General features: G+C 37.2%; 1 protein-coding gene across 2 annotated transcripts in view; it reads left to right on the top strand.

The window, feature by feature from the left end:
• Window positions 1–1,671: 1,671 nt before the first annotated feature.
• LOC125867364 (vacuolar sorting protein 18-like) overlaps window positions 1,672–27,602 on the top strand; it is a 69,605-nt gene continuing 43,674 nt past the window's right edge. The window contains exons 1-13 of one of the 2 annotated variants that reach the window (XM_049547834.1): window positions 1,672–1,867; window positions 4,505–4,668; window positions 6,753–6,965; window positions 7,049–7,188; window positions 7,377–7,472; window positions 8,329–8,396; window positions 18,051–18,152; window positions 18,321–18,465; window positions 19,876–20,019; window positions 20,111–20,230; window positions 20,407–20,463; window positions 21,030–21,089; window positions 22,096–22,203. In XM_049547834.1, the coding sequence (XP_049403791.1) occupies window positions 4,506–4,668; window positions 6,753–6,965; window positions 7,049–7,188; window positions 7,377–7,472; window positions 8,329–8,396; window positions 18,051–18,152; window positions 18,321–18,465; window positions 19,876–20,019; window positions 20,111–20,230; window positions 20,407–20,463; window positions 21,030–21,089; window positions 22,096–22,203 (1,416 nt within the window). In that variant the 5' untranslated portion in view covers window positions 1,672–1,867; window position 4,505. Of the gene's footprint in view, window positions 1,868–3,063; window positions 3,177–4,504; window positions 4,669–6,752; window positions 6,966–7,048; window positions 7,189–7,376; window positions 7,473–8,328; window positions 8,397–18,050; window positions 18,153–18,320; window positions 18,466–19,875; window positions 20,020–20,110; window positions 20,231–20,406; window positions 20,464–21,029; window positions 21,090–22,095; window positions 22,204–27,602 lie in introns of those variants that run through there. The other variant, XM_049547835.1, reaches the window with a different exon arrangement.

Here is a 27,602-nt window from a genome sequence, read left to right as displayed (position 1 = left end):
AATTACAATAATTAACAACATAAATATTTAAAAATTATATAAAAAAAATTGATTGACTCTTGACATCTATTGGTACCACATAAAATTGATTAGATGATAAACATATATTATTTGAAATTGACGTAAAAAGTATTATGGATCACAATAATTAATAATTTAAAAAAAATTAAAATATATATAAAAAAATCACTTGACTCCAAAAAATCTATCAATGTCACATAACTTTAGACATGAAAAGTAACATATATTATTTGAAAATTACATTAAAATGGTATTATAAATTACAATAATTAATAATTTAATATATTTAAAAGACAAAAAAAACTTAATTTTTGAAATTCTATATATGCCACATAAATTAAAACAAAGAGAATAATATATACTATTATTTTAAAATTATGTAAAAAGAGTACTATAAATTACAATAATTAACAACTTAAAATATTTTTAAAACAAAAAAATTAGTAGTAATATATATTGGGCGGACGTGTAACTAGTCTTAGTAGGCGTTTGGCCATGCGATATCATATCACGATATGATGTCGTGAGATGAAATCAGCGTTTGGACATGCGATTTTACGCTGATTTCATCTCATGATTTCATATCATGAGAGGTGATAACATATTCTCCAAAAACCATGATATGGAATCACCATGTGATTTCATATCATGATTTGAGATATTTTAATACAATAATTGATCCATGAGTTTATATTTTGTTAAAACAACCTCACATTTATATCTACTAACCATTTGTTTCATATGTAAATAAAATTTATAATCACATCATTACTTTTTAAAATTTATTATTCTCACCAATATAAAATTTATTATCACTTTAAATTTGGTGAATATAAATGATAAAGTAGAAATTCATTTGGTGAATATAAATGAGAACAAAGGGAGTAATACTTTTTTCATTTTTCATAATAAAAAAAAACGTCTTAATCTTGACTAAGCATAATATTGATAAAAAACAATTTTCATTGGCGGTGCCGCACTTTCTTAATCTTAGTATTTGCAAAATGTTCGTTCACATGACTGAAGGATATCAAATCCAATTGATTGAGGACTTAGGAAAATTTGATCAATTAGTTATTAATATTTAGTCAATTAGTGGACTAGTTATAATTTTTTTGATTAAATTTTATTAAAAGTGTTTTTGGCTCAAACTTGTGGTAACTTTTTAAAATTTCGTTATTCAATAATATTTAACTATTGATTTTTCTTGTAAATAGTTAGAAGTTAGTGATGTTTGTTAATTTTTATCTTAGTGCATTTAACTTCTAAGTTAATATTTACTCACTAATTTATGTTTTTTTTCTACTTTTTAGGTTATTTGTAAGAGTAGTTGAGAGATATGAACATATCAAGTACAATTTATGTTCAATTTTTTTTAATTAAATTAAAGTTAGATGAAACAATTATTTAACTGAAGAACAAATAACTTTGTAATCATTTATTATGCGATTTTATAATTTTTGTTTATTTGATAAGATTGAATAAACAATTGGGGTTATTTTAATAATTTTACAACTTATGAGATTTTTATGTTTATGAGAAAATATACAACACAAAAATTTCATATCGCATGTCCAAACAAACCTTCAATTTAATATCATGATATCATATCGCATGGCCAAACGCCCTTAGTATAAATAAAAGTTCTTCAAATTTGTCACTAAAAACGGAGGATAGAGAGAATTAAGTGGTGTTTGCCCAAAATCTCTTACTTGATTCTTCATTTGCCCAGGATTTTGCCTAAAATTCATCGTCTCAATATATTCTTTGAAGGTTATTCCTCTCTGCATTGAGCCCAAATCCTAATTTTTTGATTTCACAGGAAATCGCTCAGTTTCTATTGAAGGTAATCACTCTCCCATTTGACATGTTGACGATTTTGTTTGTTTAAGACATATTAAAGTGAAATCTAAAGTCTCCTAGTCTAGTTTTTCCTTTGTGATGGGTCGATTCTTGCTGGGTTTTTTTTTGGGTAGTATTATTTCAACACATATAAGATGCTTGGAATACTTTTTTACTTTTGAAATTCTTAACATTTTTAGGTTTATCTGTTGCTAATCGGCTATGTGTTCGTTTTATTTTTGGATAATCTTTTTAGATATTTAACTATTAAAGTTGCTTTAAACTGCTTTATGCTTGATAAACTTGGTTCCATTTCTCCCTTGAATGAGAAAAGCAAAAATGACCCGAAGAAATGGAATAAACAAAGGTCCATTCTTGTTTTGTTTCGGTTTGTTGTAACTTAGCTTTTTCTTCTGATATATAAATTTGTGAAACTCTTTTTTGTCTACTGAAATTTCCAGAATATTTATGCCATGATTTAAGGAAAAAGATTGTTTCTTTAGGTTATTTTAATTTAATCTTCATTTGTGCATTTCTGCAACATTCAGGGCATTTTCTTAGTCACCCTTTTTGGTAGACTAGCAGTAGTCATACTAATTTTCCTTAGATGAGATTTGTTCAACCTTATTTGTCTAGAAGTCTATGAGAAAAGGTTGTTGAGGAGGTACTGCAACCACAATTTTCACATATATACTGTGACTTTGAGAGATTCCCCCTAAGAGAATTAGTTTGTATGTTTATCTAATAAATAGGACTAGTAGTATTTAGATCATCTTTGCCTTTTCTTTTCTTTTAGTATTGTCTTTCGTTTATATATGTGCGTAGTTGCTTGACGAGGTAAATGTAGTTACAATTTTTTCTGTGATGTTTTAGAAAATGACCGGATTCAAACGAGGTAGAGGTGGAAAGGGTAGTGGTCTAGTGGACGATGCAATATTGAAGGACGACCTGCCAATTTTAGAGCGTCGAATTCAAATGTCAACCTATCATTAACGTCATGGTAATTTCTTAATCGAAATTACCGCTATCACCATCCGTCTTGTCCATCGGTTCATCTCCATCGCCGTTCGTCTCCTCAACTGTGAACTATCCCTCCTTTCTTCCTTTTCCACCACCTAAAACTTCCACCAACAAGCAGTTCCACGAACGGATATGGCCTTTAATTTTGCCTAATTTTGAATAACAGGGTTAAAAATGGTATTTCACCCGAACTTGACTCGCATTTAGCCCAATTTCGTATCTATACTTCCAACAAATTTATCTTCTTCATCTCTATTTGCAGTGAATTTCATCTTTTTCGGTGAAATCGACTTGTAAGTTTCCTATTTGTAAACTATTTTCCTTTTCATTAAATTGATGTTAGGACTTCTAGTCCTTTAGGAGTTATATAATACAAATTGTTGATAAAAGTAATTTATGGGATGATCGATGAATTTAATTAGTGTATGGATTTACATTTTGCATCAATTGAAAAATGTGAGTAATTCCAGAGCTAAACAGGCTTATTGTTCATGATCCTGTCCTATTTTGTTTGTTAGGATTATTATTTCAGGTGTCAAATAGTATTTTCTTCTTTGACTATGATTTCCTCAAAGATATTCTAAATATTTGCAATTGCAAAGATTATGATTTATAATACTTTATATGTAGTTCTAAATACGCAACAACAACAGCTACATACCTCTATCTTGAGAGACTGAAGTAGACCCTCGGCTCAAGGAAAAACATTTTAAAACTGGTAGAGTAGTTCTAAAATGTGCAAAAAGAAAAATAAAAAATAAAAATTAACAATGAATCAATGTCCCAACTCACCCGTTAAGTTAGGTTATTGGTGTCAGACTCCCACAATCTTGTTCTAAGCATTTTTGCACCTTTAGACATAAAGTCGTGAATGAAGACTACTAAGGTCTGATCGGATAAGCAAGAGACTGCAGTTATACTTAATAAACCATACTCCAAACATGTAGGGGTCGTTTGGTGTGTGGAATAAAAATAAATAGTGATGGGATAAAATTTTGTATCTTATTTGGTTGCCATGTTTAGGATAACTTATCCCACTATTTATATCATAGTGATGTGATAAGTTATCCCATATACATGGTGGGATAAGTTATCCCAGGATAGCTAACCCCATGATAACTAATCCTGGATAACTATTCCTAACCAAACGACCCCGTAGAGTTTACTCTTTGCAATAGTCATGCGGCTATAGCTCCCTCCCACTCGTTTCAAATTGCAAAACACGGTCTTTTGCATGTCCAATGGAGTTGTTGATTTATCATATTGATATTCCTTGTTTTTTTATTTTTTTGATGACCGTGGTATCCGGCTAGTTTTCACGCACCTTGAGTAATTCCACAGGATATCTATCACCTCCAACAACATGTACCAAGTAACTTTGTCCTCTAAGGCTAGGTAGACGGAAAGAATCACTTAGTGTTTTTTTGTCTCCATTGGGATTCAAACTTGAGAGCTTATAGGTCTCAACCACTTCATTAATTGCTAGGTCACACCCTTGGATGCCTTGATATTACTTGTTTTGATGGCTTAAGTGTTTTGAGAAGTTTTCTTAACTGAAGATTGGGAATACTTTGACCTGACTCAACTTTTGTTTGGTTTGCTTATGTCATCTCATTTTTAGAATGGAAGGAAGACATCACGTTTTCTCTGTAGATCTTCTTGAAAGATATGCCACAAAAGGCCGTGGAGCCATTACATGCATGGCGACTGGCAATGATGTCATCGTTCTTGGAACCAACAAAGGCTGGGTGATCAGACATGACTTTGGAGTGGGTGATTCTTATGGTACATCTGCATAAAAACTCAATTCTAACGGATATTTGTAACAAAGACACCATGCTCTTACCTTGTATCTTAAAGATACATGACGTGCGTATCTGTAATTGGTCTTTTAATTCCTTTTTGAGCTTAAAGTCTCATATCCCTGACGCTTTTATGTCTTTAGCATAATGTTTCTTTCTTTGTCTCTTTTTCTGGATAGAGGTTTAGCATAATATTTCTTATGCTATACTTGATTGGCTGGAACAGGGTAGACTGGTCACATCCAATATTGTTGTTTTATTAAGGAGTTCAAATAGCAGTCATAGAATAAAACCCAATGAAATATTAAAATGTGATGAACATGCTTGGAGTTGCGTGTGTGTGTGGGGCGGGGGGGGGGGGGGAAAGGGGGTGCATTTATTTATACTTTTCCTAATAAAGAAAATGCATGGAATTGGTTTTGAGAGAATGCTAATGTAGTTGAATGAATCTCACACAAATAATGCCTCCTCAATATATCACATTGAAACTTTGGTGCTCACATTTGGATGCTGATGGTGTCAAAGCTCATTTTCTACCACTTTCAGAATTAGCTGTGATGGTCTTTTTGTCATTTTTCATTCAATTTCATGGCTCTCGTTTTATGTCTTTTAGTTCTACTTTTTTTCTTCTTTTTTACATTATGAAAGTGTTGAAGCATTTCTCGCAAACAAATTTTGAAGTTGAAGTTTTCAACTCGAGCTTTATGAGGCAGATGATTGTCACAGAGCTTGATGTTGGCTGGGGTGATGGTCGATGTCTTCTGATGGTGTTCATAATGAACTATAATTTTACATAGGCAGGGGGAGAGATATATAGAGAGATGGTGTTCTTCTCTTCCTATAATTTTATACGCTGGGGAGACCTTCTGACTTTCCCTTTTAGCTCCTACATTTTTTCAAAACAACTACTAGTTAGATTTTGTGACAGAAAAGATTTACCATGTATGAAGGTCTTATAAACGTGAGAGCCTTAAATTTTTCTTAGAACACTTAATGATAGTGACTTCAAATAAAGAGTATACTAAGTACTTCCTTGCAGATTTGATGCTTATTTGGTTTTACGTTGCTTTTGGCAACACAAACCTTTTGCTATTTTCTTATACAACTTCATTCTCCTTCCTTTTGTGGAACATGTGCTTGTGTTAGGTTGTTGGCTTTAAGGGAGAATTCACTATTTAAACCTATCAGGAAAAAAAGGAGGAAGAAATCACTGTTTCAGCCCTTTGCAAGAGAGTTCAACAAGTAGCTTTGCTGCATTTTTTTCTGGAATGGAGAGTGATTAGAATATGATTGCGGAGTTAGGCAGAACGAGCATTTGAGACCTACTGATGTGACCTAATGGTCAAGAAAGTGGGATGCAAATCATGAGAAACAAGGCCTTACTAAAAAAAAATAACCATGAGAAACAAGGGTTCGAACCCCTGTAGTGGTGGGGCAAACACTACGTGATTTTCCCCCATCTATCTAAGTGTTAATGGACATAGTCACCCGGTACTTGTGTTGGTGGATGGTTGCCAGGACCTGGTAAAATAGTCAAGGGGCACACAATATGGCCCAAACACTACCTTTGTGCCCAAGAAAAAAAATGAAGTGAAAATAGGCAATAACTCTTTGAAGTGTATATTCAAGGTTTTGGATGGTATGGGTTAAAGTATTCCTATCATGCTTTGTTGTAATTAACACATCTTGTGTGTTATTGTGTCTTAATCTTTTATTCCTTGGCAAACATGATCTTTCTTTTTGTGAACTTCTCCTTGAACCAAGAAAGATCATTGGGATGCATTGCATACTGTGAACTTGGTTCTACTTTTCTTTTGTTTGGAGAGAAATGCAACTTTCCTTTTCTCGAGGTTATTTGTTTATGACGCAACTTAAAAAGAACTTCAATTGAAATTTATGAATGTTGTGCTATGAGACCTCTGGGAAATGCTTTCTTGAATCCAGTTTTGACTGTGATTAAATTTTGGACCTCTACATAACGAAACATATCTTGGTGACACTTATGTTACACTACTTGTGTCAGATCCATAAGGGAAATAGGTTAATTGTATTGGATTATTTTTGCAGATATAGATCTCTCTGTTGGCAGGCCTGGGGAACAATCAATTCATAAGGTTTTTGTTGACCCTGGAGGGAGCCACTGTATTGCCACTGTTATTGGTAGTAGTGGTGCCGATACATATTATACTCATGCTAAATGGACAAAGCCTCGTATTTTGAGCAAACTAAAAGGTCTCGTTGTCAATGCTGTTGCCTGGAACAGACTACATATAACAGAAGGTAGGTCGGTATTTCCTAATCTAGGACGCTCAGAATAGTTATGCTTTCTTTTTCTTCATTTTAAATGTGAATAATGGTTTCAGCTTCAACTAGAGAAATCATTTTGGGTACGGACAATGGTCAACTTTACGAGATGGCTGTAGATGTAAAGGATAAAATGGAGAAGTACATTAAGTTACTATTTGAACTTAAAGAACTACCTGAGGCATTCACTGGTTTGCAGGTTCCGTGCTTTCTGGTTTCTTACTTCCTTATTTTCCTTCTTTTAACTTCTTTCCCCTAAAAGGAGAAAGCATCCAAGTGGCTTACCTGTTTCCTTTTCGCTCACTTCTCAATTTAATCAAGTAGTTCATGTCATTTCATACCGAGATGATGTTAATGAAAGCCTTCCTTTCTTTCATCTTCTTGTAGATGGAAACAGCAAGTGTGCACAATGGTACCAGATTTTATGTGATGGCTGTTACACCTACTCGACTTTACTCTTTCACAGGGATTGGATCACTTGATGTAAGTTTTTATTTAGTAGTAATCATTTCTGCGGTTTGACCAACTACTTCCCCTCAACATCTTCGTTCTTTTTCTTATGGGATTATTAGGGTTTTCTGATTTGACTTTCATCTTTAGTTTACTAGCACGTGGTGCTGCCAAATACTAAATAGCTTTTTTCTTAATTAAGTTCTGGGTTTTTCTATGTTTTCCTTCGTGCAATTTTCATTGTTATTATGTTGAATATCTTTATATGTGTGATTTGAGTTTTGACTGGTATGGAATCATCTTTGAAATCTATATCAAGAACTTTTAGCTTTTCATATTGACAAACTGTGCTTCTTTAGTTTGGAAACTTGAAATTGTTGGGCACGTCTTGGTACACTTTGCTACTCCTGCTGCCTTGACTTCTTTTGACTTCGTTGAACATTCAACTTGGTACACTTACTTTCTTGTGGTCCTTCTTTTCCTTATTAACTAAAGTACACAGAATCTTGTGTACTGTTGAAGAGGTTTTGAACAGAGTGTTGGACTTCATTTTTATTTGTTCCCAACAGCTCTGCTGGATCAAGTTGTACAAAGCTGTTGATCTATTCCTTTGGCAGCTGTTCCTGTAGATTTTATGTGCTGTAATATCTTTGCTTGGCATCTTTCATTCTCTACTTAATTTTCTCCATCAGCACCTATATAGACCTGCCCATGAATTAAAAAATTATTAAAATTCCCCAAACCCTCTGTGCCTTAACTCTCCATTGAGATTCGGTTTGTTGGATATTAATACCTGTTATTATTGTAATAAAGTTTTGCTAGTTCATTGACATATCATGATCTGATGATCAATACATTTCATTGCATTGATGCATTTTGGTTTGTGTAGGCGATTTTTGCAAGCTATGTGGACCGCACAGTTCATTTCATGGAGCTTCCTGGTGAAATACCTAACAGGCATGTTCCTTATTTATGAGATTGTCAAAACAATTGGAAGGAAGTCAGTCTTTTACTTAAATTTTTAGATGACCTAGAACCACATTATTCAACATCGCAGTAGAAAATATATTAGAAGAAAGATAATAAACACTTCCAAGCACTTGGGGTAAGTGACGAATCGGTTGCCACCGGAGGGACCTGCCAAAGACATAATATAAATGAATAAATTTAGGGAGCACAAATTATCAGGAATTATTTTCATTAACTACATGAAAAATGAATAACAATTTCAGACTCCCATGATATGGTGACCGTTAGCAAAAAACAGGGTGGGCTGGGCATAAAGAAGCTAGGTGCACAGAATGAAAGTCTACTGAAGAAATGGTTATGGAGATTCTGTTGTGAAGATATGGCACTATGGAGGAGATTCATTTCACAAAAATATGGGCTTCAGAATAGTTGGACTATGAGGAGGTGACTGGTACTTTTGGATGCTCTGTGTAGAAAACACTTGGAAGATTGTGGTCCTCTTTCAATAACAACCTGAAGTACAGAATTAAGGATGGGGAGAAGACAAGTTTTTGGAATGAACTGTGGATTGGGGAAGAGGATCTGAGGACTACTTTTCCAGATCTATACATCTTGAGCTTGCAACAGATGGATAAGGTGGCACAAGTATGGAGTCCTCAAGGGTGGAACTTGATTTTCAGGAGGGCCATGAATGATTGGGAAATAAATAGAGTAGCTGATTTGCTGCAGATTCTAAATGCTTACCCGGGAGTAATTGTAGGTTATGATTTGCCGATTTGGAAACTGCATAGCAAGGGGTCTTTTACCGTGAAATCATGTTACTGGAGATTTAATTTCAGCCAGACAATGACAACAAAATGGCCCTGGAAACTGATTTGGAAGGTTAAAATACCACACACAATCTCATGCTTCAGCTGGTTGGTGGTCAGGAGAGCCTGTTTAACACATAAAGTACTACAGCGAAGAGGTATTCAGATTTACTCAAGGTGTTTTATGTGTAAGCAAGAGGCAGAGATAAATAGTCACTTATTCATTCATTGCAAAACAGCTGTAAATCTGTGGAACATGTTCTTCTGTATACTTGGGATAAGTTGGGTAATGCCCAGGAACTCCTTTGATATGCTGAAAAGCTGGGAATGAGTTGGAAGAAGGGGATCATAAGAAGATTGGTGGAGAAGTATCCCAACATGTGTTTGGTGGACATTATGGAAAGAGAGAAACGAAAGATGTCATGATGGAAAAGCTAGCTGTTTCCAGAAGATCAAGATGAAGAGTATAAGTCTTTTATATTTTGGTGTAAACATGATATACACCCTCTGCCCATTTTTAATTATCATGATTTCTTTTTTTAGAGTCAAACTATAAGAACTTTAACTAACAATTTACGATGTATTTTTTCATCATATTGATATGAAAAAAGTTGTAATTTATAGTACTATTTGTATAATTTTTGAATATCTAATTTTTTTTTTGTTTAAACATTGAATTAATGTAATCTAATTTAACTTTGAAGATTAGTCAAATTGACTTTCGAAAAGCGCAACATGACAATTAAAAGTGGACGGAGGTAGTAGTAGGGGAAATAGGTAGTTAGTTGATTTCATTGGACAATTTTAAAGCCTCCTATCTAGACTTTAATCTTGATGATGCCCTTTGGGGTTGTAAATTCCACCCAATCAGCTTTTACTTGATGGGCTTTCTGGTGTGAATACACAGTTGCCATTATTAAAAAAAGAAACAATTTCAGACTCCCATGTGTCGCAAAGCTCCGTCATCTCATTACTGCAGGATGTGTTACTGTGGCAGAAACATTCATATACTGTGTTTGATCCACTATCCTGAAAGTATAGCTAATGTAATTCATTTTTGGTGTAATGTCCCACTCTGACAAATCCAAAATCTCTTTAACAATGATTTTGAAACTACAGCTAGTGTAACTCATATCCAGATAATGTCCTGATAACCTTCACCACCTGAACAAATTAATATAGTTAGCATATTGAAGGGAAACTAGCCTTTGGAAGAGGGAGAAAGACTTTCTTTTCTCTAGGTTATCTTCAATGGAATAATCTCCTGCAAAAATTAGAGAAAGCTTGATAATGAACATGATAAATACATTGGTAGAAGATAAACTGAGAAGCTTACTTCCTGTTAGACCTCCCACACGCTCATACTCACCTCCTCTCAGGAGAGAGATTCAGGGGGGACTCAAGCGTGAGCATACTTCCAGCAGCTTCCCAAGGAGGAACTAGCTATTATAGGAGTTAACTTCTCCCAAATCTCACCACCCTTGTTTCTTCTCATTCTGGTCAACAGAACCATTGCAAACTGATCATTCGAATTTGCATTCATTTGTGTCCTCCAGTGATAGGTTGATGTTGATTAAGCTAGTCGTTGGAGGTTGTACTTTGAGTGTTATTAGTGCTTATGCACCTCAAGTGGGCTTGGGCGAGGAGGCCAAAAAGCTCTTTTATGAGGATTTGGATGAGGTAGTTAGAGGTATACCGATAACCGAGAAAATTGTCATTGGTGGAGATTTTAATGGTCATATCGGGGCAACTTCAAATGGCTTTGATGATGTTCATGGAGGCTTTGGTTTTGGGGAGAGAAATGGGGGTGGAACTTCGCTTCTGGATTTCGCTAAGGCATTTGAGTTGGTGATTGCTAACTCATGCTTTCCGAAGAAGGAGAACCACATGGTTACCTTTCGTAGCTCGGTAGCTAAGACTCAGATAGGTTTCTTACTCCTTAGGAAGGGTGATAGAGGCCTCTTTAAGGACTGGAAGGTTATCCCAAGTGAAAATCTTACTACCCAACACAAGCTTTTGGTGATGGACCTGACAATTAAGAGGGATAGGAGGAAGAAGATTGTATCTGATCGACCGAGGATTAAGTGGGGTGGCTTGACCCCTGACCTTTCTCGGGATATGGGTGAGAAGTTGAGTGAGATGGGGGCCTGGAGTGGTAGTGGGGATGCGGATACCATGTGGAATAAAGCAGCTAGTTGCATTAGAGAAGTTGCTTCAAAGGTGTTGGGGGTATCAAGGGGTAAAGTTGGAGGCCATAAAGGAGATTGGTGGTGGAATGAGGAAGTCCAAGGCAAAGTGGAAGCGAAGAAGGCTGCATACACAAAGTTGGTGGAGTGCATAGACGAGGAAGAGAAGCGGATGCTTAAGAAAGTTTATAAGACGACAAAGACAGAAGCTAAGTTAGCAGTTACGAAGGCTAAGATGGCAGCTTTCGAACGCTTGTATGTTGAGCTGGGGGACAAAGGGGGGGAGAAGAAATTGTATAGGCTCGCAAAAGCGAGAGAGAGGAAGGCTCGCGACTTGGACCAGGTGAAGTGTATCAAGGATGAGGAAGGCAAAGTATTGGTAGATGAGACCTCCATTAAGCAAAGATGGCGAAGATACTTTCACAAACTTTTAAATGAAAAAGGGGGCGGAGACATTGTGTTGGGTGATTTGGCGCACTCGAAAAGTCTTCGGGACTTTGGGTACTGCAGGTGTTTTAGGATCGAGGAGGTTATACGTGCTATTAGTAGGATGAGTAGGGGAAGAGCGACCGGACCCGATGAGATTCCGGTGGATTTTTGGAAGAGCACGGACAAGGCAGGTATAGAGTGGTTGACTGGGCCGTTTAATGTTATTTTTAAGACAGCAAAGATGCTTGATGAATGGAGGTGGAGTACAATGGTTCCGTTGTATAAAAACAAAGGTGATATCCAGAACTGTAACAACTACAGGGGTATCAAGTTGCTAAGCCATACTATGAAGATTTGGGAGAGAGTGGTGGAGATGAGGGTGAGAAGAGGGGTGTCCATTTCTGAGAATCAGTTTGGATTCATGCCGGGACGGTCGACTACCGAAGCCATTCATCTTATGCGAAGACTGGTAGAAAAATATAGAGAAAGGAAGAGAGACCTACATATGGTGTTCATTGACCTTGAAAAGGCCTATGACAAAGTACCAAGGAATGTCCTCTGGAGGTGCTTGGAGGCTAAAGGTGTCCCGATGATTTATATTAGGGCGATAAAGGACATGTACGGTGGAGCCAAGACTCGGGTTAGAACGGTTGGAGGTGACTCGGAACATTTCCCTGTTGAGATGGGGCTGCACCAAGGATCAGTCCTTAGCCCATTTCTATTTGCTTTGGTGATGGACGAGTTGACGCGGTCTATTCAGGAGAGGGTCCCACGGTGTATGTTATTTGCGGATGACATAGTACTGATTGATGAGACGCGGGACAGAGTTAATGCGAGGTTGGAGGTGTGGAGACAAATGCTGGAGTCCAAAGGGTTCAGGTTGAGTAGGACCAAAACAGAATATTTGGGGTGCAAATTCAGTGATGCGTTGGATGAGGCAGATGTGGATGTGAGACTAGCCACACAGATCATCCCCAAGAAAGAAAGTTTTAAGTATCTTGGGTCTGTAATCCAAGGGAGTGGCGACATCGATGATGATGTCACACATCGCATTGGGGTTGCTTGGATGAAATGGAGGCTTGCCTCTGGAGTCTTGTGTGATAAGAAAATTCCACCTAGACTTAAAGGTAAGTTTTACAGAGTGGTAGTTAGACCGGCCTTGTTATATGGAGCGGAGTGTTGGTCAGTCAAGAACTCACATGTCCAGAAAATGCATGTTGCGGAGATGAGGATGTTGAGATGGATGTGTGGGCACACTAGGAGTGATAAGATTAGAAATGAAGTAATCCGGGAGAAGGTGGGAGTGGCCTCTGTGGTGGACAAGTGGACAAGCTGAGGGAAGCGAGATTGAGATGGTTTAGACATGTGAAGAGACGGTGCGCAGACGCCCCAGTGAGGAGGTGTGAGGGGTTGGTTGTAGATGGTACGCGGAGGGGTAGAGGTAGGCCTAAGAAGTTTTGGGGAGAGGTGATTAGACAGGACTTGGCTCAGCTTCGCATTATCGAAGACATGACTCTAGATAGGAAGGAGTGGAGGTCGCGTATTAAGGTTGAAGGTTAGTAGGGCTAGCGTGTTGTCCTCCCTTGAGAGGGTATGGGTTGTTAGCGTCTGTAGTAGTCCTAGCCTTTTGTTGTTTACTGCGTTTCACTTATCGCATTGTTCTATGGATGTTACTGTCTCCTTTGTTGATTATATACTTTCTTTCTTATTGGATTTTATGTTTTATACACTGTTTTCCTCGCCTTTCACTTGGATGTGATGTACTTGAGCTGAGGGTCTCTCGGAAACAGCCTCTCTACGTTTACGAGGTAGTGACAAGGTCTGCGTACACTCTACCCTCCCCAGACCCCACCTAGTGGGATTTCACTGGGTATGTTGTTGTTGTGTCCTCCAGTGAGCTTTCTTGAATACTATAATAATCAAATATCAATTAAAATTATTAATTTGAACATCAATATACAATAATGTAGGTATTAGTCTAACATGTCAAAGTTACAATAGAGCTTGTAACTCCCAAACTATTTTGTATAAACAAAAGGTCTGCCTTATCTTTTCCCCCCTGACTATGGAAAATCTTTCTTTCCATCTCACTCATCCTCTCTTTTACTTATTACCCTTTTGCCTCTTTCCTTTGTGATCTTTTCTGGATCATTCTTGATATCCTAGAAATTGCAAATATGGTGAGGAAGCTGCTTTTCATCATAGGTCACAAATCTTTCGAAGTCAGAATGATCCTAACTGAAAATAACTATTGGTTTGAATGAATTGAAAGAAAACAAAGATTTGTTAGTAGGATACACATGAGTGTAAAGAAAATGAAAATGCTCAAAGGCTAACCCAAGTATTTGAATATCTACAATTTTGGGCACACAAGTTTGGAGTTGTTGGACAACTTTTGCATATCTACTGTCAGATTTTCCAACTCGGTGAATGGTTCGAACCATAAGACTGAATTACCTGGGATACTTGTACCCATAGAAATCACGGAGCTGCCCATTAATAGTAATAGAATTCCCAAAGGGTGTTCTTCCTTCCAAACCTTGATTTAGACAAGGCAATCCCTGTCACGACCCAAATCCCCTTGGTTGTGATGGCACCCGACTATCCCAAGCCGGGTGAACCACGGTATTCATCGATCCAAATTAAATAAGCGGAAGTAAATCACTTAGGCCTAACAGTCCCCGATAAAGCTGTAGTACCAGGTGAACTCATATTGGCCAAAGTGGAAGAGAAGAAAATGGTAGAGAGATTCGGCATGGTGCTCACTGAACCTCCGTAATATCTAACAAGTCGAGTCTTATGTCGGTCATATAGAACACCAACACATAGAAAAAGGGATACTTGATAATGACTCTTTTCTAGTTCTCTTTCCCTCAGCCATCAATACCTGTGCTAGTTGCTGCAAATAAGTCCGATCAGCCTTGGAATATGTATGTTAGAAGGAATTGCAATGGGTAGGAACTCGAAAGAGTCCTCCAATTACTCCAGCACAGGAAATTAATGATTGAAAGTTAGGTATAAAATCATGCTACTCCCTGATAACTTCTCCTCTTAATGTGCCACTTTCGTTGACCACAAAAATATGAATTCAACTATTATCATATAAAAGTCGTTTCAAGTCCTTTTTTAATCCTTGTGTAAGTAGTAAGGTGCATAGAGAAAAAAGGTAGCTCAGTGCACTAAGCTCCCGCTATTCATGGGGTCCCGGGAAGGGTCGGACCACAAGGGTGTATTGTATGCAACCTTACGATGCATTTCTGCAAGAGGTTTCCACAGCTCAAACCCATGACCTTCTGGTCACATGACAACAACTTTACCCGTCACCCAAAGGCTCCCATTCAAAGTAGTAAGGTGTATGACTAACAAAAAATTCATCAAACAACACAACTGTACATATAGATGCAAGTATGCTTTACATCTCCTGCGAGATCTATGTCTGTTATGTTATTTACATCTATATGCATCTAAACACACATCTTTGGAGGTACTAGTACTTGTAACTGTATTTTTATTTGACAAGGTTAGTAATTTGTTGAAATGTGTGAGAAAACTTTGCATACAAGACATATACCCTTGTAGAGAATCTTACGGAAAGACTTGGTTCTCCACAAACAACACTAAGGGTGTGTTTGGTACGAAGGAAAATGTTTTTCAATTTTCTCATGTTTGGTTGACTTAAATACTCTGGAAAGTGTTTTCCAAATCAACTTATTTTCCTCAAATTTAAGGAAAATGACTTCCCTTTAAAAAGTAAGGAAAACATTTTCCAAAATCATTTTGAACCTCACACCTCAACTTTCCATCTTAACTTAAATCTCGGGTATCGATTCTTAATACTAATCCGAGATATTATCAATTCAAGACCTGATTCTCAACCTCGATCTGAGACCCAACCCTCAAGTTTTGAATTTAGTCGGGGTCAGATCTCGAGTTAGAATTAGAGGTCGAATTTAGGGTTAAGTGTCAGGTTTGGGTCCCTAATCAATTGTTGGTATGGGATTTCGAGTTGGGTGTTAGAGTAGGGTTTTGAGTTTGAGAGTTGATGTTGGGTATCATGTTATGTGTCAAAGTAGGGTTTTGGGTTAGGAATCGAGGTTAGTCTCATGTCAGGTGTCGGGTTTGAGTCCTGAATCGATAGTCGAGGTCGGATGTCAGGAACTGGGTCGAGAGTCGGGGTCAGGTCTCGGGTTGGAGTTGGGTTATGATTTGGAAGTTGAGACCTCAGTTGGGAGTTAGGGTCGGGGTTGGGTTCGGATTCCAATTCAAAGTAGACCAAGTCGAAAGTTAGGATCAAGAGTTGGGGTGGGCTCTTAGGTTAGGTGTCGGGGTCACCTCTCAAGTCGAGTGTCGATGTCGGTGTCAAACCTCGAGGTTGGGTCTCGCGTTGGGAGTTGTGGTTAGGGTCAGGTCGAGTGTCGGGGTCGGTGTTAGGTCTCAGATTAGGGTAGAGGTTGTGTCTTAGGTCGAGGTTGGGTCTAGGGTTGGGTGTCGAGCTCAGGTCTCGAGGTTAGGGTTGGGTCTCTGGGTCAGGGTCGAGATTTAGGGTCAAGTGTCGAGGTTGAGTCTCGGGGTCGTGTTTGGATCTCGAATCTTTGGTTGCGGTCGGATCTTAGGTTGGGTATCAGAGTCAGGGTTGGGTCTTGTGTTGGGGTCGGGGTCGGATTCTATGTCAAAAGTTGGATCTTGAGTTGGATGTTGAGGACAAGAGTCGGGGTTGGGTCTTGAGTCAAGTTCAAGTTTGGAATTTGGGATCATATTCTAGTTCGAATGTTGGGTCTCTAGCGGGGTTAGGTCTTGGAATTGGGTCTTGATTCAATTCATGGTCAGGGTTGTGTTCCAGTTCAAATGTCAGGTTCCGTGTGGGGAGTAGGGGTCAGGTGCTGGATCGATTATCGGGGTTAATTTTCAGGTTAGAAACTATTTTCCTAAATAAGTACTTTCTACTCTCTAGCAAAAAATAAAAGATGTTTTTTGAAAAAATATTTTTTACCACCAATCATACACTAGAAAATATTTTCTGCTCACCAACCAAACATGAGAAATAAGTAAGAAACCAACTTATTTTTCATGAAAACATTTTCTATGAAAACATTTTCCATGGAAAACATTTTCCTTCATACCAAACACACCCTAAGTCATCAGTATTAACCGAAATGTCAAAGATGCTTTATAATGTGCATAAACAAAATCAAACAGAAATATTTCTTCAATATGGTCAAATGAATTTTCCGTCCCTTAAAAAACCCTCCTGTTTGTGTCTCTATATTTTCCACATGATTGCTTGAGGAACAACTTGTCACTCTTTCCTTTATCCAATTTTCCTTCTAAATTTGCATCCCAGTACTTGTAAGTTATTAACTTAAACTTAAAATCAAACGTCATTTTTGATGCGTAAAATTTGATTGATCAGACATATGTCAAGAGCTTGGTTCTTTATTGTGGCATGTGCACTGACTGACAAATACACCCTCCTGTGTTCCACCTACCCTTACTCCAGTTCACAGCAAGTGATGTTCCTTTTTCATCATTTTATATAGCTGTCACAACTTTCATCGTCTGTGAAGACACTTTTGAGCTTGCACCATAATAGACTAACTATCATTTTATATAAATTGTTAATTTTGTTTGAGAACTTGTAATTGTATTCCTCAGCACTATGGGTTATGCTGGCAACCTCCAAAAAGATATCAACAGTGAAATGGTAAAAACTAAACAGCAGGAAAAAAAACTAATTACCAAAATCCTAAAAACTCTACCAACTGGACAACATCCTCTATGTTCTTTACACCAGATAATGGAGATTGGCAGTACAGTTACCCTTAATTTTCTGTAGAGAGCTAAATCTATCCTCAAAGCACCTTCCATTCCTTTCTTTCCATACTGTCCACCAAATACATGCAGGGATTGCTCCCCACCATCTCTTTTGTGACTTGCTACCACCTCTCCTAGTCCAACAACTAAGGAGGTCTCCAGTGTGTTATGGCATAGTCCACTTGATACCACAGAGACTAAAAAAGACTGACCATGAGTGGCCGGTCACCTTGCAGTGCATAAATAAGTGGCTATTTGTCTTTGCATACTCATTATAAAGAAAACATTGCGATGCTATCTGGATTCCTCTCTTCTGAAGGGCTTCATGTGTTAGGCAAGCTTTTCTGACATACTGTGTTTGTTAATTTGCAAATGATGTTAGGAGTTATTGGGTTCTCTTCTTTCAGTGAACTGCATTTCTTTATCCAGCAAAGGAGGGCTGTACACTTCGCATGGCTTTCTGGAGCAGGTATCTACCATGGTGACCTAAAATTTGGAGCACTACATAGGTAGATTTACCACCTGTTGTTTGTTTCTTTATACTTCTTTGGTTTGTTTCAATCCCAATTTTTTTCATCTCTGGCCTTAGTGCTCAAATTTTATTTGAACTTCAGAGTTCTATACATAATTATTTTTTTGTTGATAATTTTCTACAATTGTTGAAAACCTCACTGTAGTTCGCCAAATGGGGATGAAAACTTTGTGGAAAACAAAGCTCTTCTGGACTACTCTAAATTCTCTGAAGGAGTTGAAGGTGTCAAACCTAGCTCTCTGGCTATGTCCGAGTTTCATTTCCTACTTCTCATTGGTAACACGGTTAAGGTGTGTTAGTGCTACTTCCATGACTTTGTTTCTGTGTCTACTTTTAACCTTTTAATAGATCAATTAGTTGTAGCAGTTTCTAAAGTTGGAATTATTATTCATGCATGCCTATGTCTATATGCACAATATGGCTTGGGGTTTTGCTATGCTCAATCCAAAGACTGGAATTGTATGAAATTTTTTGTTTGGTTGTATATCGTATAATTACATACCAAAAAAATGAACATGTAAGTTTGATGGTATGGAAGCAATAATTATGAGGTATACATACATTCTGCCATATTTGAGTTATTATCACTTGGGAAATTCTTTAGTGTGTCTACCAAATACCAATCGTATATGTGTTAGCCATAATGTTCTAACGTAAATTTTAGCTGCTTTTTCACTAAGCTTCATGATTTCATGATATTAAACAAATATTGGTTTGTTGCACATGAAGAAACTAGGATGTAATTTCCTTTTTCTTTCAACAGAAAAGGGCAGCTGATGCAAATTCTTTGCTTTAAACATGATTATGTGGAAGTCTTAGACCTAATAAGGCTAGTGATGATATACTTAAATTTCTCATCTGCACACCTCTATTTTGTCGGTGTTGATATTGATGACTAAGTTTGCTTTAACTTTTAGGTTCATGTAATGTACACCACTTAGTATTTTCGATACCAGTAATTGTATTCTAAAAGATAAAATAGGGTAAATCAACCCTAAGTTGACATGAAAAACTCCATTTGCTTTTTTTTTTTGTTTTGATGAAGTAAGATAATATCATGGATAAGGGCATCAGGAAGATTCCAAAATTACAAAAGACAAAAAGTCTGTTAGGTCCAAAACAGAAGACCAAAAACAATATTAGCGCCAATGTATGAATGCCTATGCTAGAACCAGGGAACTATCAAAGTCCAAAAAATTGTCAACACTATTAACAGGGATAAGAAAAATTCCAACTGAATGAACTAACTAGACATATAGCCTTCAGTGAGTGTGCTGGAGTTGACATTCCATCAAAACAGAAAAACTCCATTTGTCATAGTATCTTCTTTCATCTGCCATTATCCACTTAATTTTATATATCTTAGGAAAAATACATTTCATGGTTAATTTGTTCTGCAAGACCACTGAGTGTGTGTTTTTCTATTGGGTAGAAGTTAGTCTATAACAATATTGCTTTGCAGCATTAATCTAAGCTGTTGCAATATTAATCTTGTTCTACATTGTTAAATATGTGGATGCTAGAGGTTCTCCCTTTACCACATGACAGATCACAGAAGAAAGTTAGAAGAACAATTGAACAACAATTTAGGACAAGGGCAACCTGAACGCCCAATTGTTGAGCAAATCACTTGATTCTGAATAATGGACATTTCACCTTTGAATACCTTGTATAGTTATGCTATAGTTGACGTTTTGTAGGTGGTGAACAGGATAAGTGAACAAGTAGTAGAAGAACTTTATTTTGATCAGACACCTGATGCAGTTTCAAGAGGTATTATTGGCATATGTAGTGATGCCTCAGCTGGGTTGTTTTATGCATATGACCAAAATTCTATTTTCCAGGTGCAGTAATAGTCATTGTCCTAAATCTTATGTGATGTGGTAGTACCATTATATTTCTGCTTCAGTTTCTGAATCGACAATCTGAATTTAGGTGTCTGTAAATGATGAAGGTCGTGATATGTGGAAAGTGTACTTGGACTTAAAAGAATATGCTGCAGCTTTGGCTAGTTGTCGTGATGCCCTGCAGAGAGACCAAGTTTATCTGGTTCAGGTAGTGGCTGATTTGAACTTGTTCTTTTCTGCTGGGAAATATGATGCTTCTTTTTTTTTGAATATTTCGCCTCATTTATAACTGTCCCCTAATCATAAACAGAAGAAACTCTTATTGTTTGTGAGGAGGCTGAATATCTTCTTTTGGTTTTTCATCATAGACCTCATGTTATGCAGGCTGAAGCTGCTTTTGTTGCCAAGGAGTTCCTCAGAGCTGCATCATTCTATGCAAAAGTATTTAATTTACTTATTTATTTTTTACTTCCATTTTGTGGTTTCCATTTCTTTGTACCTTCGTAAACTTGATCTGTGTCAACCAGCCACATGCCCTTAAAAAAATCCAATTCTTGTTCGCTAAGTTCAAATTTCATCGCGACCAGCAAAAGGGAAATTTCTACAAACTTTTGTAACAATCAGTGTCTATGTCTACTCAATTCTACAAAGACCACTAGAATTTTGTTTCCTGATAAATGAAAATACTTTCATCTATCATACCCCAAGGGAAACCCCTGATAAATCTTCTTTGCAAGGTCAGCTTCAGATAATCCCTTACATTTTCAGTAGTATCAAATTGATTACCATCTTGAATATTTCCTGTAAAAACTATGTCTCTGCATTAAAATTCTGTCCCTTGGGCCTAGATATTGCTTGAGGATGAATTGATATACAAGGTGTAAGTGCAACTCGTCATTCATGTCCCTTTTGTTTTCTTTTATGTTTGACATAGGAGGCTTACTAAGTAATCCATATTTATTCCTGGAACTGGAGACCTTTCTAATGCAAGGAAATGGATATTGCAGATTAACTATGTATTATCTTTTGAAGAGATCTCGTTGAAGTTCATTAGCATAGGCGAACAGGTATGACCTTTTCAATTCTAGGACACTGATTTATGGTTATGCAAGAAAAGTTTTTTATTTCACTTATTGAAAATAGCTAAAAGGTCAAATTCATCTAAGTTCAATCCATCTTGCTCTTTCGAGGCAAGATCTGTAGTAGTATCTACACTCATATCTAAAAAGGAATATTACTTTTCCTGTTCCATTTTTAAGAGACAGGGTTTAGTAGTCTGTAAAAAACTAAGAAGCTTGTTAGAACTTAAATATTTCATATTTGGAGTCCGTTGCAGGCGATTCATTATAGGTTATTGTATTTAGTCTTGAGTTACTTGTATGAAATTACTGCATTTGAAACCCAGATATATCATACTGAGGTTTTATATTACTAAACATCATTGGAAAATATGTTTATTTGGTAGATCCTGACTGCAAATTTTGATAATTTAGTATCTCTTCATATTGACAAAACAAATGTTCTTGAATTCCAATTTTCTTTACAGTTTAGAATCTGTTTCCATTTTTAGTACTTAGTCTTCACCAGGACTTGAGGGATGCTGCTGCTTTTGTTTGTTGTTGTAGGATAGATATTCCAGTGTTGTTTTTAGAACTTTATTGTACTGCTGTGCAGTGCCATCTCATTGCTGGTTGTTATTGAAGTTCTTTTATTGCTTTAAAAACTTCTAATGTTTCAGAACCACGGAAGTTTAATTTCTTGTGATTGTCTTCTTGCTTAGTAGTCCTATCATTTTCATAATATGAAGCAATTATTCTTCAGGAAGATAATGAACCTATCTTTGCATAGATATCCCATCCCTTTTACAACAGATCTCTAGTGTTATCTTGCTACATTTGCACATGTTATAATGAGAGGTATTCCTTGGTCTGCTGTTGAAAGTTAATTTTGTTAGTTTTCTAATTTTTGACATCTGGAAACTTCGAATAGAAAAACAGCCACAAATAACAGAATTAGTAGAAAAAAGAACTAGTTGAAAATTTCTTCCTGGATATAACACCTCTTTGCTTGCAGGATGCATTGAGAACATTTCTCCTGCGGAAGCTTGATAATCTTTCAAAGGATGAAAAATGTCAAATAACAATGATTTCAACATGGACAACTGAATTATATCTTGATAAGGTTCATCTCTTTTTGAACTGAGCTTGGTTGATTAAAAGTTTGGTTTCTTTTCTTTTCCTTGGTTTCATAAACTGTAAATTTGTTCTGATGCCAGCATTGAAAATATCTCTGTTTCCAGTTCCTATTATATATAGGTCAAACTCGGATTATCCGACTTACAACATGTCTTTGTCACCTGTATTGGTGTCTAGCACAGTGGTTGGAAAAAGTACTAAGCAATATTCTATAGGATATGGGATGGTTAAAAAACCAATCTTATTAATTGGGAATTTTGACATTCCTAGTAAGGGAGGTGTAGTGGTTAGGAACTTGAGGGTATTTAGTAGAGCCATACTAAGAACATGGCTTTGGAAATTATTTGTGAAGGATCATGGGTTGTGGTCATTATCTAAAAGATAGAGCTCAAATTGGGGATAGAGAACCAATCAAATTATGCAACCATATGGAGATCTATGAAGGAGTATGACGAAAGGAAATGGTGTTGGAATCCGCTCCTGGAAGCAGAAATGGTCCTATGTGGTCTTCTCTTCCCCAAACCCCATGTATACTGGAAGTTTAGCATACAGTGCTGTTCTTTTTTAGCCTTAGTAGGACCCACCACATTCAAGTTCTGGATCTGCCCTTGGCCCTTGCTAATCCACTTGCTAGCTTCCGACTCATTTTAATAAGTTGTCACCTTTTTTGATGAAGTAAAGGATTTCATTAAAGAGCATCAGGGTGATGCTAAAAGCAAAAGTGTGCAAAGAAAGAGAGTTAGTTCCCTTACCTGAGTACTAAGTTAGGATCAAAGAGCTAACAAAATCCAAAAAACTGTCAGCACTATTAGCAGGAGACAAAAAGTTCCAACTGAACAGATTGACTGGGCATCTAGCTTTTACAGTATGGCTTGGAGTTCAGATCTCATTAAAGCATCTGTGATTTCGTTCATTCCAGACGCACCAAAAAATTACTGCTGGAGTCAGTCTCTAGATCTTCTTGATGGTTTTATCAACTTTCCAAAAAATCCAACTAGAGTAGGCTTCCTTGATGTTCTGGGGAAAGACCCAGTGTAGACTAAACATAGTGAGGAAGCAGTTCCAGATGTCTGCTACAAAAGAGAAAGCCTACTATAGTTGGATTGTCACTTTAACCTGTCTTTTAGATCGAATAGAGTACAACTAGTTATTGGAGTTAAAGTTCTAGGTAGAATGATTAAGAGTGGGAAAGTAACAGGGGTGATGATGGATCACCATTGACAAACTCAAAAGAGAATAAAGGGTTGTTTGGTAGGATGCATTAGAAAAAAAAAAAATGCATGCACTAACTTTGTATATTATTAATATATTTTTTGATACACTTTTTCAACCTATGTATAACCAATGCAAGCATAAGTTATACACTTTATTTGGTATTATGCTATGCATAACTAATACATGACAAATTATGGTATTAGCTATGCAAGGGGTTTTAATGCATGCATTAGCATGGTTAAAGACATATTTGCCCCTCAAAACCTTTTCCACATCCTTTCCACTATATTTTATGGAGGGTGTTTTTGTGAACAAACAATTTTTTAGAAATTATGTAATACATTTTTTAATACATCAAACCAAACAATGCATAAGAAATAATCTTAGCACAACTAATGCCCATAAGTAATACCAACATTACTAATGCACCCTATTCAACACTTTTCGTATATACCCCGCCAAACGACCCCAAAGTGTTTTACATGGCAAACACATGGGATTTGAAGCTTTTAATCTATTTGAATGCTTTGGTTATGATTGCCAATATGTTGAGTTTTGTGTTAGTGTGTTAGAACTTAGAAATGGAATGTAAAAGTTACAAAGTATTATTTTGCCAAGTTGGATATCATCCCACTCTTGAAAAATAGCAGATGTATTGTATTTGACACTTGTAATTTGGTGCATCTTGTATTCATTAGTTCATTAAATCATTTCTATATTTCTTTTCTTCTCTTATTTTCTCACATGATGTCAGAGCCTTTGCAATCTTAGTAGAGACGAAATGAAGTAGATTTCGCCTGTTGGCTGCCCGTTCGACAGATGTATTTCTCTTTTCACCCTTCTTATATCTCTTGGATCTTTAATCCAAGGAAATAGAGAGATCGATGATGATGTCACATCGTATTGGTGCGGGTGATGAAATGGAAGCTTGCATCCAGAGTCTTGTATGATAAAAAGGTACCATCAGAACTCAAAGGTAAGTTCTACAGTGTGGTGGTTGGACTGACTTTGTTGTATGGGCAGAGTGTTGGCTAGTCAAGAACTCTCATGTTTAGAACATGCAAGTTGCAGAAATGACGATGCTAAGATTGATGCGTAGGCATACTCGGAGAGATAAAATTAGGAATGAATATACCCGGGACTAGGTGGGAGTGACCTCTGTGGTGGACAAGAAGAGGGAGGTGGGGTTGAGATGGTTTGGCATGTGAAGAGAATGTGCGCAGATGTCCTAGTGAGGAGTTGTGAGAGGTTGGGTATGGTGGGTACGAGGAGAGGTAGAGGTAGGGTGAAGAAGTAGTTAGGAGAGGTAATTAGACAGGAAATGACACGACTACATTATACTAAGGGCATGGCCTTAGATAGGAGGCATTGAAAGTCGCAAATTAGGGTAAAAAGTTAGCAGGTAGTTGATTATTGTCTCGCTTTTCAGTGGGATTAGGCTTGGTGGTGGTCTGGAGCATTGTATATGTCGTAGTATTGGCCTTATTCATGTAATTTCTTGTTTTTTTATCTGTTACCGTATGTATGATGTTGTTATTGTTCTTTTTCTGTATGCTTTGTATTGCTTTCCTTATTTGTTGGCATGTTTTTTTTTTAAAAAAACTGGTAATGTTGTATTCTTCAGCAGTATGCCAGCAACCTTCAAAAGCTGAGTCTTAGAACTAATAGAGGGAGCCTAACAAATCTACTATTTGAATTGCATCATTTACAAGATCTTATTTACACCAAAAGTAAAGGATACTAATACAATTCCATTTGATAAGTGAATCAATCCTCAAAACATCTCCCATTTCCCTCTCTCTCCCCCATATTGTCCATTATATGCAAGCTGAGATTATTCTCCACCATTTCTTTTGGCTTTTGCTTCCCCCTCTTCTGATCCAGCAGCTCAGAAGGTCTGCAGTATGTTCAGTCATTGACCAATGAATATGTGAAAAACTGAAGAAAATGGACCATAGCTGAGAAGTGATTTTGCAGTGTAAGAGGAGGTGGTTGTTTGTCTCCTCTGCTTCCCCACGCAGCAAGCATCTAGATGCTGAGTGCATCCCCTTACTCATTAGCCTTTCTATGAGTCAGACATGATTTCCTTGTCACCAGCCAGGAGAAGCATTTGGTTTTTATTGGGGATCTGATTTTTCCAAACCTGCCTCCATTGCCCTGTCTTACAACCTGTCTATTCCGGTATCTCCTTGTTGTAGAACTTGTTTCCAGAGAATTTGCCATCAGTGTCATGTTTCCAGATGATAGTATCGGGGATTGCATTATATACCTATGAAGCTGCTAACGTCTTGAAGCATTCTTGCTACATTTCTACCTTTCTGAAGCAGATTTTCCAACCTTGAGGGGACCAATTGTCAGCCACAGTTGTTTCAGCATTGCTGCATAGAGAGAACAGAGCTGGATCGGTGCTCAATGTCTCCTGTCCATTCCAGACATCCCTCCAAAAGGGAACTTTGTTACCATTGCCAATTTTGTAACAAGAATTGTTTGAGAAAGTGGGCCAAAGGGCTGCAATAGACCTCCATACTGAGACACCATAAGTAGTGGTCACTAAATTGGTACCCCGATGACTGTCTTGGCCATATTTGAACTGAATCACTTTCTTCCTAAGTGCCTGTTCTTCATCAACACATCTCCATTTCCCTTTCATCATTAGATACTTATAAGTGCAAGGTTCCTGATTCCAAGACCCCCAGAGTCTTTGCTTAGTTGGGCAATCTCCCATTTGACCAGATGATGGAGACCATTGCCTTCCTTGTTGCCCTGCCACTAGAAATTTCTTTTTAATTTGTCCAACCTTTCTTCCACTTTAGAAGGATTCGGGAATAGAGACATTACATAGATAGGCAATGAATCTAGAACAGGATTTGTCGAAGTCAATCTCCTTCTGAGTGATAAGTTTAGTGATTTCCATTTTGATAGCTTCTTCTCTGTTTTTCTGCCATCTCATCCCATATTTTCAGTTTCTTGTGCTTATTTCTCAAGGGCATGCCCAAATATATTGTTGGTAGACGGTCTATCATGCATCCCAGAATGCTGGCCAATCCTTCCATATGAGCCACCTCATTGATAGGGAATAAGCTGCTCTTATTCCAATTTACACTTATCCCAGAGGTTGCCTCAAAAGTTAAGAGGATCATCCTGATATAGCATATTTGATCAAATTCAGCATCACAGAAGATGACAGTGTCATCAACATAAAAGTAAGTGGAAACTTTTTATGTCTTCACCCAACCTGCTGCCTATGTTGAAGCCATTCAGCCACCTCTGTCTGAACTGCAATCTTCATTATGCTGTTGAAACCTTTTCTGGCAATAATGGAAAGGAAAGGTGAAAGTGGGTCACCCTGTCTGAGACTTGTTTCAGAAAGAAAAAAATCCACAAGTTCTCCATTCACCAGTATTGAGAACCTGACAGTTTTTATGCAAAAACAAATCCATTTCAATCATTTCACTCCATAACCCATCTTCTTGAGAATGCGCAGTAGGAAAGTCCCAGTTGACATGATCAAATGCCTTTTCTATGTCAAGTTTGTAATAACTTCTGGATCATTGCCTATAAGTCTGGAATCCACACATTCACAGGCTATAAGAGCAACATCTATGATCTGTCTTCCTTTGATGGTTGTTAACCAGTTTGCTTACTACCTTTTTCCGTCTTTCTGCTAGCATCTTTGCAATGATCTTGTGAACTCCAAAAGGACTGCATATACTTTCCAAGTTTGAGTTTTATGAAAAGGAAAATGCTCTCATGCACATTTCCCAAAAACCCTCTCTCTCCTACTTCCTAGGAGAGAGATCCCTCTTTCCGGTAGGTCACCTGAGAACTAACTTTCTCCTTCCTCTATATCCGGTGATCTCTTCCGATCACTGGAACACCTTCTCGCTTCTTCTTTCTATTTCTTTTCTCTTTCTCCTTCTTGCCCTTCTCTTTCAAACGCAGCCAAGCATTCGATGGACGACATCATTTATTTCGTGGTGGGATTCAAATCATACGATATCGCAAGAACCTCAGGTACAATAGGAGATTGGTATTACTGGACAGAAAGAAACAGGAAGTCCATGACGAGAACAACATTCAATGGCAAGGATATGGAATGGATTTCTTGGACCTTGTGAGAAGCTTCCAAATCAAAGGGTAACTCAGTTAGAAGATGGAAGAAAAAAGATG

This window comes from Solanum stenotomum, chromosome 6, assembly GCF_019186545.1.
Source record: "Solanum stenotomum isolate F172 chromosome 6, ASM1918654v1, whole genome shotgun sequence".
Taxonomy (NCBI): domain Eukaryota; kingdom Viridiplantae; phylum Streptophyta; class Magnoliopsida; order Solanales; family Solanaceae; genus Solanum; species Solanum stenotomum.
This window is presented reverse-complemented; position numbering and strand designations above follow the sequence as displayed.